At 36.2% G+C, this 14668-nt stretch overlaps 1 protein-coding gene across 1 annotated transcript in view; it reads right to left on the bottom strand.

Annotated features, from left to right (window-relative positions):
* The window catches only part of Nep5 (M13 family metallopeptidase neprilysin 5), an 82552-nt gene that overhangs the window by 3375 nt on the left and 64509 nt on the right, over positions 1–14668 (bottom strand). Inside the window, exons 3-7 of the mRNA XM_075291553.1 lie at positions 14188–14285; positions 13547–14120; positions 12779–13061; positions 2078–2906; positions 1804–1852 (exon numbers count right to left, since the gene is read on the bottom strand). Of these exons, the coding sequence (XP_075147668.1) occupies positions 1804–1852; positions 2078–2906; positions 12779–13061; positions 13547–14120; positions 14188–14285 (1833 nt within the window). The remainder of the gene's footprint in view (positions 1–1803; positions 1853–2077; positions 2907–12778; positions 13062–13546; positions 14121–14187; positions 14286–14668) is intronic.

Genomic DNA, 14668 nt, shown 5'->3' with positions numbered 1-14668 from the left:
CACCAAAAAAATTCGTTTGTTACAAAATTTTTATTTTTTCAATAAAAAAAGTTATTTTTGAAACAACAGCACAGTCCATTTCGTTTATATCAAACACTGTTCTTTTCTCACTTTAGGTCTTTAATAAGACACATTTCAAAGTTCAAAATTTAATATACTACAATGGAAAGTTGAACATTTTTTCGGAATCTTCCGAACATATCTGGAATATATGTAAAAAAAAAAAAACAAAAAAAAAAACTTTGGTCGAAGCAGGGATCGAACCCACGACCCTTGGCATGCAAGTCGGACGTAGCAACCACTGCACCACGGTGACAAACTAAATGTTTGTTTCTGTTAAATAAACTTTGTTAATTCGGTTCGTGGGCGCCGCAAGCTATGCTATATAAATATAACTTATATGGATATTTATCTATTGATGACCATAACAGGTACATAGCCCAGTGGTTTGTGTGTTGGCTTACAAAGGAAAGGTAAAAAAAAATTTAAAAATTTATAAAATCGTATAATTTCTTCTACATTGTTGGTATTACAGGAAAAGGTGTTAAGAAAAAACATCGTGGATGTGAGAAATATGTGAGGGAAAATGCAATTAGCAAGAACACAAGGGTTTTTTTTTTGAGTTTGTCCTTATGAAATTGTTTTTACATCCTGGAAAAGAATAAACGTTTATCACAAAAAGTATATACTTTTCTCCCAAATACACTTCCTTACAGCGAAAAGCAAATGAGAAACGAACTTTGTTTGTCTAAAATTTCGTTTGGGAGGAAAGAATTATTTTTTTGCGTGTATTCGACACAAATGTGCTCTCAATTCTAGGTGCCCGGTCATTATTTCCACGGTCCTCATGACAGTACTCTCCTTGAGTAGTTCTCCAGCATTTTTCTTATCTGGGTTACCACATAGTATTCTCGTAGCCCGACCGTTGCATTGGTCCTCATCACTTTATGTGTCTCCATGCCCATTCTTCCAACTCGATCCGCGGATTTCCACGTATACATACATCCCCGTCCTGTCGCTTATCTTCCATCCATCGGTGTAGCAGTTATTTCCCTGAGTATCTGTTCTGGAGTCCCGTCAGAATAGCGACAGAATTTCACACTCAGCAGTTATGGCCACCTGAGGTATACGTTCATGGATTGTTGCGGCATTCGCCATTTCACCTACCGTCCCCTCTATTATCCTTTGATTATTTGTCATGTTTTGTGATCTCATTCTTCCAACATCTTCAATTGCAGCCATGGCGACTTCGCTTCTGATCTGAACCTCCACAGGTCTTACGTCGAATATCGTCACCAAAGATCTGGCTGACGCAGTCTACATTGCCGACACATGTCCATTGTTGAATTTTTATGTTGCAGTTCCCTCCATCAATAACCACCAGACTATCGACGCGTATGTGAGGATTAGCCTTATTAAGCTCTCATATATCCAGTGCGTCAACTTTGGATTTAAGCTCCATTCATATCCCACCGCTCTACTGCACAGTGCCCAACCTGAGTCCTTCGAAAGGAATTTCTCATAGTTGATCCATGATCATGGATATTTAAAATTCGGCCCAGCCGAACGTACGGCCGTATATATTTGTTTATTTTTATCTTCGTGTAAAAAACAAATCCTCTATAGTTTAGCTAGGAAAACAATATTGCTTGTGTATATGTGCAATATATTCTGTAGTTTTTCTTTTTAATTAATATTCAATTTAAAAGTGCAAATTGCTGCATACTTTCAAGAGCAAAACTGTACATAATTTGTGCAAATTGAAATAAAAGTGCTCGAACACATGTTACAACAATTACTCACTCCAGGCCCAAGTCATAGAAAGGATATTGCAGTATAGCAATTGGTATAGCTGCAAATATGGAGATGTTATTAAAAACCAAGAATTGAAAAAGAACAGAAACCAAAACAAAAACGAAGGATCATTGGGAATCCAATGGATGGATTTTCATCCATTGATTCCATTGCAGAATATCTATGAATTGATTTAAATGACATGCAAACATGCAAAGCAGCAATACCGGTCGACAGACAAACAGACATAGTTTGGATTACCAGATAGTAATACGGTACTCACTTATTGCATTTGCCTGGAATGTATGGAACGCATTGACATTCGAAGGTGATGTGGCCCATCCAAAGGCATCCGGAACATTGAGATTATTCAGTTTGCCCTGCATTTGCCATCGCAGAACACCAACCATGTTTTCGAGATGTGTTGAAGCATTGGCATGCACACCCTCATAAAATTCATCCAATGCCGAGCCGTTGGTAATCCATTCGGGATAGCCAATGAAACTTTTCATTTCCGCAGACTTTTGTAAAGTCTCGTGCTTCGTTGGCCCATCCATCCACGTTGTCGAACGTACCAAATTGTTAAACGACCTTCGTATATCGTCCAGCATACGATGTACGTTTGGCAATTTGTGACGTGTGAAGTCGTCATCTGCCAATGCATAACTGACAGCCATACCCATGAGGCTATTGATGCCATGGGCACAGTAGAGGGAGCGTGGCGAACTGCCTTCGGTACCAATAACCAGACGCATATATTCAGCATGTAGCAGACGCATTTCACTGGTGGTATGTAGGATTAGTTCTTCCACCGCACTCAGCCACAGATAGAACTCGAGGTGTGACATTGGCAAATCGTGAAGGTATTCGACAATGGTTTGCAGATACATGATGTCCGCATTGCTGGTGATTACTTCATGGTGCGAAGAATTGAATTTTGTTCCATTCGGGGCGTTGTTGAACATCAGCTGTAGATATTCCTCCCAGTTGAGTAGCGACTGGGTTGTCAGTAGTTTATCGGTTTGATTTTGTAAATCGTTGACTGATAGATAAACCAAGTCATCTATAGGATTTTTGGAATTCTCTGTGGCATTTTCGGCATTACTCTTGAGCTGTAACAAGGAGGATGAAAATTGATATCTGTGTAAGAGTTCCAATGTTATTATACGTCCATAAAATAGAGGCTTATATTCCAAAGAAAGTCCTATTGGTACAAGAACTGCAACGGAGCAGCAAACACAGAAAACTCAGAATTCTACACAAATAGAAAAAAAAAAACAAGTAAGGAAAGTCTAAAGTCGGGCGGGGCCGACTATATTATACCCTTCACCACTTTGTAAGTCCACATTTTCGATACCATATCAAATCCGTCCATGTGTTACACATATATTCTGTATATCTGAGCAGATCTGTACAGAGTTCTGCAATAATTATAGATTTTACATTTAAGTCGGCTAATGCGCTGAGTTCCACCTCACAAAAAAATATAGGAAACATTTAAATATGAACCAATTTTGAGGCAACTTCGCAAAAGTGTATTTATGATTTATCGGTCGATAGATGTGTAATAGAGTAATAGGAAAATTTGAGTCATTTTGATAAGTTTTCGACTTAGCAGTGGCGATTTGATAAGGAAAATGTAGGTATTTCGGCCAGTTTTGCCTAAATAGGAAAAACATATATATGGAATCTATATCGAAATCTGAACCGATTGCAATCAAATTTCACATGCATAGTTACTATGTTGAATCTACTCCCTGTGCAAAATTTCACGTAAATCGGATAACAACTTTGACCTCTGTGGTCATATGACCGAAAATCGGGCGAAAGATTTATATGGGAGCTATATCAAAATCTGAACCGATTTTAACCAAATTAAGCACATTAAACGTACCTGTTGTGCAAAATTTGAAGCAAATCAGGGCAAAACTTTGGCTTTTGGGGCCATATAAGTCCAAATCGGTCGAAAGATATATATGGGAGCTATATCTAAATCTGAACCGATTTCAACTAAATTTGGTACAATTAACGATACTATTAAACGTACTCCTTGTAAGAAATTTTAATCAAATCAGGCCAAAACTCTGGCTTTTGAAGCCATATAAGTCAAAATCGGACGAAAGATATATAGGGGAGCTATATCTAAATCTGAACCGATTTCAACTAAATTTGACACAATTAACGATACTATTAAACGTACTCGTTGTGCAAAATTTGAAGCAAATCAGGGCAAAACTCTCGCTTTTGGGGCCATATAAGTCCAAATCGGACGAAAGATATATATGGGAGCTATATATAAATCTGAACCGATTTAGCTGATATTTGGCAGTTTTTACGGGACTGACAAAACATTCAGATGTACAAAATTTGAAGAACGTCGGTTCATAAATACGTGAATTATGATCAAATCGGTGATAACTATATATGGCAGCTATATCTAAATCTGAACCGATTTTTTCCAAAATCAATAGCGATTGTCTTCTACCCGAAGGAAGACGTTATGTCAAATTTGAGGACGATCGGACTTAAACTGCGACCTGTACTTTGTGCACAAAATTACATATACATATATACACAGGGACGGACGGACAGACACACAGCCAGACAGACAGACGGACATCGCTAAATCGACTCAGAATTTAATTCTAAGCCGATCGGTATACTAAAAGATGGGTCTATGACAATTATTTCTTGGCGTTACATACAAATGCACAAACTTATTATACCCTGTACCACAGTAGTGGTGAAGGGTATAATTACGGAAACGTTCGTTTCTTCTTTAACAACTCCGTCGGTGGTGCAATGTGCTAAGATGACTTTTAACGCGTATGTAGCAGACTATCCAGGTTCGAGTCACGGTAGCGGAATTTCTTTTTTTTTAAATTCCCAACCATTACGTTTTCAGATCATGAACGCTGGTTGTTGCTTTGACAACGAATGGTGTAATTTTATCGTTGTTAGGTTGACACCGTATGTTCTCTGTTTGACACAACATGTGTACTGATTCACTTTCATGAACGAATCGTTTTGAAACGTGAACGCCGTTCATGATTTTTCTATGGGTGTTACTAACTTCCTCCACCCAGTATCAAAAACAAGAAATGTTCCCGAAAACATTTCCCAGTAACGAAAGTTTAATATAGGTTTCTTGACCTATATTTATTGTGAACACAAAGCAGAGAAAAATAAATTTATGTGAGTGCTTTAAATGGGCTAAACCAGTAATGGGCATTGGGGGATCAAAATAGACTTTCAGTTGGATGGCAAATATTTCCAAAATTTTTCGAGAACTTTGGTTGAAATGTTACGGTTTCGAAACTTAAATTTGGCAAAGAATGTCCCGAATGTCATATTCGGAATACCTAAAACCACATTTTAATCAAAGAGGGTATTATGAAATCAAATGAAAAGTGCGCACTACCAAATCCTGAAGATATTAACGATCGTTTGAAAATTAAATCTGACAATAATGTTATTACGTCGTAACTTAACGGAGTTCGAAATTATAATATAAATTGACTATCATCGCAATAGGTACTTAAGTCAAATTTTCATTAAGGAGAAACAATACGTCACGATGCAGAGAATTACAGCGTTGGGATACAAAAGTCGTAAATCTACTTTTTGTCATTGAAATTGGGATAGGCGCCCCTTTTTTTAACCTCCACCATAGAATGGAGGGTATACTAACCACGTCATTCCGTTGGTAACATATCGAAATATTACAAATGGGCCATATAAAGGGTGATACGGTCAAAATTTGGTCAAGGGAAAACGCGAGTTATGTAATTTTAATTTTTAAATAAAACAAATCGGTTAAATTTTTAAATTCAATTTATTCCAAGTTAACAAGATGGATGTTGGTACAGAACTGAAGACTAAAATTAATGGTAAAGCAAATTTAAATAATATTTCTTACATTGTAACGGTAATTATTAAATAGGTCAAAGTAATATATGGAGAGAAAGATAGTGGGTGTGAGAGAGAGAGAGAGAGAGAGAGAGAGAGAGTAAGATTATGATAACTGAGATCAAGTGATAAAGTGGGGTGAGGAGCAAAAGATTTGAGAAATTGGGGAAGTAGGACAAATTATAATGAATGAATGTAAAACAAAATGATAATGATAGTTCAGGTATTTAACAATAAGGAATAAAAACGCAAAAAGGAATATAATAAATATGATAATGAAAGTAAATGTTCGAGACATCGAGCAGTCTCGTAACTACTCCCCTCTTAAATGAGAGACTCTCCTGAGTCCATTAGTGAATATATTTATATATATAAATTAAAGCAAGATATAACTATAATAAACCTAAATAACTAAAATAAAACAAGAACAAAATAAGCCCTTACTTATCGTAATTGTTAGTAACCACGACTCCATCGTATTTTTTCTTTCGTTGGATATTTGAACAATGAACATTTTTCAAGTCGCTTGCTCTAAATTTTGGCTGTTCTTTGTGACGTACAGCTCTGTAATTCCTTATATAGCCATGATCCCTGTCTTCCTTATATTCTTCCCTATTCTCATTCCGACTGTAAATGGAATACTTTTTACATTTCAGGAGAGATTCGTAAACTTTCTTCTTGTCACAATTTCCATGCTAAACATCAATTGGTCTAGCCCTTATTACAGAATGAACGCTATTATTATAATATTCTATAGCCTTGCTTATTTTATCCTTGATATTTAGTGAGATATTATCAATGGCCATGGTCCGTATCTTTTCACAAATAGTACTATGTAATCTTTCGATATCCCCATTGCCTGTATGACTATTGGATTTACACAAATGCAACGATATATTCTCTTTTCTCAAGTAATCACTAATATTTACACTTTTAAATTCATTATCTGTAATAAGTTTGTCATATTGACCCTTTTGTGACTTATACAGACGCAATTTCTCTATAATCGTTTGATTGGTCCTATCCTCAAGGTAAAATGCAGTGGCAAATTTAGAAAATCTATCTACGAACGTTAAAAAGTTCGATTTCATTATTGTGTAAATATCCATATGGATAATTTGTCCTATATCTGAAGGCGTTTCAGTCATTTTAAATTTCGGTTTGATGGGGTTGCGATCGAATTTGGCCCTAGAACATATATCACAATTATTCACATATTTTTGTACCAAAATTTTCAAATTTGGGTAATATATCCTCCGTTTCAGTCCTTCATAATTCTCATTTATACCGGTATGTCCCGTTTCATTCCTGTGATATTCATGTATCTGCCTATATGCATCATCCTCAGTTAGCATATCCTTTGCATTGTAAGAACATCGGACAAATTTGACTCTGTTATCTCCTTCATATAACTCGATAATCTTCTTTTGTAAAATATTATATTTGCCTTCATCCAATTCCGTAAATACACCTACTTTACCTTTTTCAATATTCCGTAGTAAAATATCGTCCAAATTTTCCATCAAGTCCCTTGAACATACATAAATCTTTCTATTACTATGGATTACATCGACCTCATTCACTTTACTGTCCGTCAAAATAATTTGCGTCCTGAACCTATTTACTATGGTATCTAAAATCGGTATATGGTCGTCCCTATCCTCTTCCTGGGAATGTACGGTATTATCATCGCTTTCTATGTTGTTATATAGGGAACTAATGTCCTCTAAATCTTCCATGGCGTTAACTTCCACCGGTTCATTATCTATCCTGCTCAAAAAATCGGCTACAACATTATCCTTGCCTCGAATGTAATTAACCACCAAATTAAATTCACCTAATTTTATCATCCATCTATGCAACCTAGGATTCAAATCTCTACTCTGGGACTTGACGAACAACCATCTTAGCGGTTGGTGGTCTGAAAGAATCTCAAATCTAACACCGTACAAGTAGGGACGATAATAGGTCGTTGCCCAAACAATGGCAAGTAGCTCTTTTTCCGTAGCTGAATAATTGATCTCATGCTCATTCAAGGTTCTGCTGGCAAATGAAATTGGATGTCCTCCTTGTTGTAAGACAGCTCCTAAAGAATGTGAGCTAGCATCGGTTATGAGCTGAAACGGTTTTTTAAAATCCGGATACTTCAGTACCGGCACTTCCGTAACTATGGCCTTAAGTTTCTCAAAAGCATTTATATAATTGGGGTCATTTGTATTCAAGCGTACCCCCTTTTTGAGATATTTTATCATAGGGTATGCCACACGAGCGTAATCTCTTATAAATTTTCGATAATACCCAGTCATTCCTAAAAAGGGCTTAATTCCCTTGACCGTTCTAGGCAGATTCAGGTTCAAAATTGTATCCACCTTGGCTGGATTTGGTTTAACACCATCTGGGGTCAAAACATGTCCCAAATACAACGTCTCCTTAGAAAAGAAACTACACTTATTAATCTGAATCCTTAGTCCTGCCTCTCTTAATTTATCGAAAACAATGCCTATGCTACTAACATGCTCCTGTAGGCTATTGGAGAAAATCAATATGTCGTCCAAATATACCACACATACCTTATTTATTACATCCCTTAGGACTGTATTAATCAGCCTTTGAAATGTGGCTGGGGCATTTTTTAAGCCAAAAGGCATACGTAAATATTCATAGTGGCCATAAGGGGTGGAGAATGCTGTTTTCGACCGATCTTCTTCTTTAACAAGAATCTGGTGAAAACCCTTCGCCAAATCAATAGTCGTAAAATATTGAGCGCGTCCTAACTTATCTAATATATTTTCTATATTAGGGATAGGAAACTTGTCATCCACGGTTATAGCATTCAATTTCCGGTAATCGATAACAATCCTCCACTTTCTGTCTCCCGAATTATCTAACTTCTTCGGTACTATCCACAAAGGACTATTATATGGAGAATTACTCTCTCTTATAATCCCCTGTCTCAACATATCATTAATCTGAGTGAAAATTTCCTGTTCATGGATATGAGGATATCGATACATTTTGGTATAAATTGGCCTGTCATGGATTGTCCTTATCTCATGCATTATAACATCAGTATTACTAAGTATCTGACCATCTGTGTATATCAAGTCCGAATATTCATCCAATAGCCTCTCTAAGTGCGATTTCTCCTCTACATTTAAGGTTCTAAATAAGTTCTGCCAAATTTTCTCATCAATATTTATACCTTCCAATTGATGTATTTCGTTATCTAAATAAGGACAAATCTTTAAAAATTCTATTGTTCTCCCGTTTATAGTCAAGATCTCAGAGTCCATATCTATAACTGCGCCGAGTGGTTTTAAAATATTCTGCCCTAAAATTGCATCGAATCGTTTCCGAGCAAAACATGTCAATTTCCACGACATTGTGGCATCCTCTCCAAATTCACTTGGCAACTCTGTTATTATTTCCTGACATATATTCGTTTGGGAGTTTAAAGACGAAAAAGATATTGGACACTTAAGTGTTATTCTTTCATAATCTGTCAATTTATTTTGATCTAGTAATGAAGTCGTTGAGCCTGTGTCGATTAAAGCCTTAATTCTATGTTCTCCAACAGTTAACATTACTATTGGAAGTGTCTTCGATGGGCAGTCATGTGAAAATTTACTTGTTCCCCTTCTGCCTGCATATCTTCCCCTTCCTGTAAATAATCCACTTGCATTTCCTTATTTTCCGAAAATCTGGAATTTCTATCACCATTTTGTTCGAAATTTTCATAACGTCTAGAATTGGCAGAAATTGTGGTTTTGTTTGGATTACGATTTTGATACGAATTATAACGATTGCCTGTTTGCGGTAAATTCTGATTATGAAAAAAATTTGGCTTACGACTATAAGGGTTACTAAAACTTTGGCCCATTTGTGTACTTGGATTCACACCAAATACTCTATTAGAGCTAACGCTCGATCCATGTGTATTGTTGTTGTTTCTATAGACAACGTTTTTGTTGTTATCGTGTCCCATTTCATTGCCAGATTTAAAATTACGATGATTTCGTGGAAACTGACCTACCATACAACCATTATTTATTTCATTTCTAATCAATCCTTCTCTTTCTAACAAGTTATAAGCATCTCTTAATTTAGTTACATTTCGGTTAACAATAACAGAAGCTAAATTAACATCAATGTTATTCATAAATGTTTTTAAAATAATTTTCTCTGAATTAACATGATTAAACTCAACTGGTTTCTCCTCATCGTACTCATATTTTTCATTTATTTTATATAAAATATCTCTTAAAATTTTAAAATACATAACGATACCATTATTTTTCGCGGCAAACGCTTCCTGGTACAACTGGTGATAGGACTCTTTAACACCGAAATTACTTATCAAAGCTCTTCGTGTCTCCTCCCATGTAGGCTCTATCACCAATGTTCTTACGACGTGAAGAGCATCACCTTGTAGCTTGTTAAGAATAATTCTTCTGTATATGTAATCTCTTGCCTCTGGGTTTGAGTTCACAATGGCCAAAACAGTCTCAACTTCTCTTAAGAATGAAGTGAGAGCATATGAGTCGTCTCCTCTAAACTCATGGATTCTCTGTGCATCTTTTAGCACATCATTCAATGTTAATGTCATATTGTTATTTTGTTTTTTTTTTTTCGATTCTATTTGTATTTACTTATACTGCTCTTATACTGTTTTTACTTTTATTTTTCTTTTACACTTTTCGTTGAGACCTCAACGAATGCTTCTTTTCGTAGTAAATGTTACGTAACCACTTTAGTTTAATATTTCATGAAATAAGTTTTAATTTTTTTTATAAATGGATTAAATCACTTGTTTCACTCATATGACAAAATTTCCATTTCTTACTTTTTATCTTTTTGCTATTTTTTGTTTTTAAATTAATTTTGTCTTCACTCATATATATGTACATGTATATTTTTTATTTTAGTTTATATCCACTTAAATATTTTCTATTTTACTTTAATTTTAAAACATTAACTTTTTTGCACTTTATACGATGACCGATTCTTCTAAACTTCAGTTTAAATTTTGTTCGAATTAACGACTGCGCCAGTTATGTAATTTTAATTTTTAAATAAAACAAATCGGTTAAATTTTTAAATTCAATTTATTCCAAGTTAACAAGATGGATGTTGGTACAGAACTGAAGACTAAAATTAATGGTAAAGCAAATTTAAATAATATTTCTTACATTGTAACGGTAATTATTAAATAGGTCAAAGTAATATATGGAGAGAAAGATAGTGGGTGTGAGAGAGAGAGAGAGAGAGTAAGATTATGATAACTGAGATCAAGTGATAAAGTGGGGTGAGGAGCAAAAGATTTGAGAAATTGGGGAAGTAGGACAAATTATAATGAATGAATGTAAAACAAAATGATAATGATAGTTCAGGTATTTAACAATAAGGAATAAAAACGCAAAAAGGAATATAATAAATATGATAATGAAAGTAAATGTTCGAGACATCGAGCAGTCTCGTAACTCGCGTATAAATCGGTGAAATCGTTTTTTTTAAAAAATCAAATTAAATTTCTTTTTCAAGTTCAATTAGTATAAAATTCAGGAAAAATATTCAGTTAAGCTTTCGCTTTTCCAAATCCGAATTGCCGGGCCTCACGCTTGACACCTGCCATCAGATTTTGTACAGCCACCTTGTCCACTTTCTTCGCCACAGAAAGCCAGTTTGCCTTGAACTGCTGCTCGTCCTTAGCAGTTTTTTGGTCTTCTTTAGGTTCCGCTTGACAATAGCCCCGTATTTCTCAATTGGGCGGAGCTCTGGCATGTTGGGAGGGTTCTTGTCCTCGGGAACCACCTGCACGTTGTTGGCGGCGTACCACTCCATGGCCTTTTTACCGTAATGGCAAGATGCCAAATCCGGCCAAAACAGTACGGAACAACCGTGTTTCTTCAGAAAAGGCAGCAGACGTTTATTCAAACACTCTTTCACGTACATTTCTTGGTTGACAGTCCCGGAAGCTATGAAAATGCTGCTTTTCAAGCCACAGGTACAGATGGCTTGCCAAACCAGATATTTCTTTGCGAACTTTGACAGTTTTATGTGCTTGAAAATATCTGCTACATTTCCCCTTCCTTTTGCCTATAAAACTACTGTCCCGGAAGCTGCTTGTAGTCGGCTTTGACGTAGGTTTCGTCGTCCATTACCATGCGTTTCGTCAGCATCGTCGTGTACAGCCTCCGGTATCGCGCTTTGGCCGTCGTTTTTTGTTTATCATCGCGATTTGGAGTCACTACCTTCTTGTAAGTCGATAGTCCGGCTCGTGTTTTGGCTCGATGCACGGTTGTAGACGATACACCCAGCTTATTTGCGGCATCTTGGAGAGAGATGTTAAGGTTTCGCTTGAAACTACCGGCAACTCTCTTTGTCGTCTCAGCGGCTTCCGGTTTTCGATTTCCCCCCGATCCAGACTTCCTGGCTGGCGACAAACGTTCCCCAAACACTTTAATTACATTTGTAACGGTTGATTTGGAACTTTTAGCGATTTTGCCAGCTTTGCGTGCGAGTAGCTCGGATTTGCGCGATGCGCGAGCAAAATTTTGATACGCTGCTCTTCTTGCTTGGACGGCATTTTGACAACTGAAGAGTGAATTTCAAAATCAAAATAGGAGCAATATTCTACACACACACACCTTCAAAATGAGGGTGTTCAGGTTTTTTAAATGCAAAATTGAAAGAAATACGTCAAGTTTATATTGACCAAATTTTCGTATCACCCTTTAGGACCACTTTAAGGCATAGCCCATATATAAACCGACCCCCAGATTTCAATTCGGGAGCCTCCTGAAGGAGCACGTTTAATCGGGTACGTTAGAAATTTTGTACGTGATTTGTCCTGGCCAAATTAACTTGTTAGACCTACTTAAAATCGTTGGTTACAAACATAGTAATGGTTGTAATAAATATTTTTTTAATGTTGTATCTCCAGAAATCAAAGGCCATTTTGAGGGCCAAAATTAAGTTTTTGCAAGAAATTTATTTTTTATATTCAAACATGTATCCTACAATAATAATTCAGTATCTCTTTCTAACTAATATAAAAAATATATATTTTACTTACCTTAAAAATTTTACGTGCAACCTTTACAGCTGTCATTGTCATTTTCGCTGATTTATCATCATATTCACCAGAACTCATATCGGGATCCAAATAAGACAAATAGACATCTATAACCTTTTTAACATATGAGATGTAGGCCTGTAAACCACTATCAGTGTCCTTGGATGCTTCGGCTTCCTCCTCTTCTCGACCTTCGAGATCAGTGTCATCATCGTTACCATCTTCGCCAAAAATTGACTTTTTACGAGCTTTATGGAGAATTTTATGAACATCATCGTTGTTGCTGAAATTGCAAAGGTATACATTTGTTTTAATAAAATTGTTTTAATAAAACATTTGTTTTAATAAAAATAAAATTGTGATAAGATCAGTGTTGGCGGAAACATATTTTCGATGTGCTACATTTCCTAGGTTGCAAATTTGTAAATCCAAAGTTGCGAGATAAATGTGATATAAGGCATTGAAACTTTGCGGTTGCACATTGGCCGTCGTATTTGAAGATGTGGGAGCGGTCGTGGGGGTGCCATTGCCCCTCTCATACAAAATTGAGAGAAGGACAAGATCCAAATATCAGGATACTTTGCAATGCTTTCACGAGATATAGAACACTTGATAACCGGGAAGAGTTGTTACAGAACTTTGCTCAGCACACACACGACAAGCTGAATGCAAGCTTAGGTATATGTCAGTCACCATAAGACTCAATTTGGTATGAGAAGGACAGTGGAAACGGCCAAATGCTGTCTTATCTACGTTTTTGGTACTCACAATGGCAGTGCAGAATCAGTTTCCGGTGTACCCAAAGCAATGCGATTAATGGTCCGATTCAAGGGATCAGGAAATATATCGAAACCCACAAGCAAATCCATGCCAAGAAATTTCTTTATCAGTACCACAGATTCAATCCAATTAAATGGTTCTGATGATGCATAGTTTTTAGCACTCTCCTTCGAGAGAGTCACATTCAAACCTTGAGGTATTAATGGCAACTTGAATTCTTTTAAAAAGAAAATCAATGGCTCCATTTCTCGCTCCTCCAGAGTTTCCGTATCCATGCAGGCTTTGTACATAAGCTTGGCTTTGCCCACAGCCATTGGTTCTTCACTGGAAATATTGTGCTTTAGGAATTCTCTTAATTCGCGCATAACTTTTGCCTGCCGTTCGCGAAACCAGTCATTCGATGTCACCGATTCGGGACGGGGATGTTCATTGGACCATCGGCCACAGGCGAATTGATAAAAGTCTTCACAAGGATCAGTCTCTTCGTCCATAGAGTAAATAAGGCTTGCCGATGTCCGTAGACATTCATTGGTTCGGCATATTGTACTAATTGATTGTGTATCTGAAACGAAACGTGGATGGTGAGCTAGTATCTTCGGTGTGGGATCTCATTTTTTGTGAATACTTACGTAGTAAAACGGCTAAAACTATGATGGTTATTAATAATATGGCTATTAGAACTATAAGAATAATGAATGATGTCTTGTGGTAGTATTTCCGTCGAAATCTGAAAAATAAAATAAAAAAATAGTTATTATATTATTTTAAAAGGGTTTATCTTTAGACGGAACAAAACGAAATTTCCCTAACAGTTTCATAGACCACTCTTTATGTAGTTGATTTCAAGATTTTATATGGGAGCTATATCTAAATCGGAATAGGGTTCGATTCTGACCCAAATCCGAACTAGACTTTGATTACAAAAATATGTTCACAGACAGACGGACATGGCTAGATAGACTCAAGATTCGGTCCACAGTGCTACGAAAGCGGCAAAAATATTGTGCTCCGATTTTTATTATTATTTTGGTTTTTATTAGTCTACGATATGGAGCTTCGAAGGCAAACATATAATTTTGCTATAATTGACTAGAACTATTTTTAAAAAAT

This window comes from Haematobia irritans, chromosome 1 (genome assembly GCF_050003625.1).
Source record: "Haematobia irritans isolate KBUSLIRL chromosome 1, ASM5000362v1, whole genome shotgun sequence".
NCBI classification, from domain to species: Eukaryota; Metazoa; Arthropoda; class Insecta; order Diptera; family Muscidae; genus Haematobia; species Haematobia irritans.
This window is presented reverse-complemented; position numbering and strand designations above follow the sequence as displayed.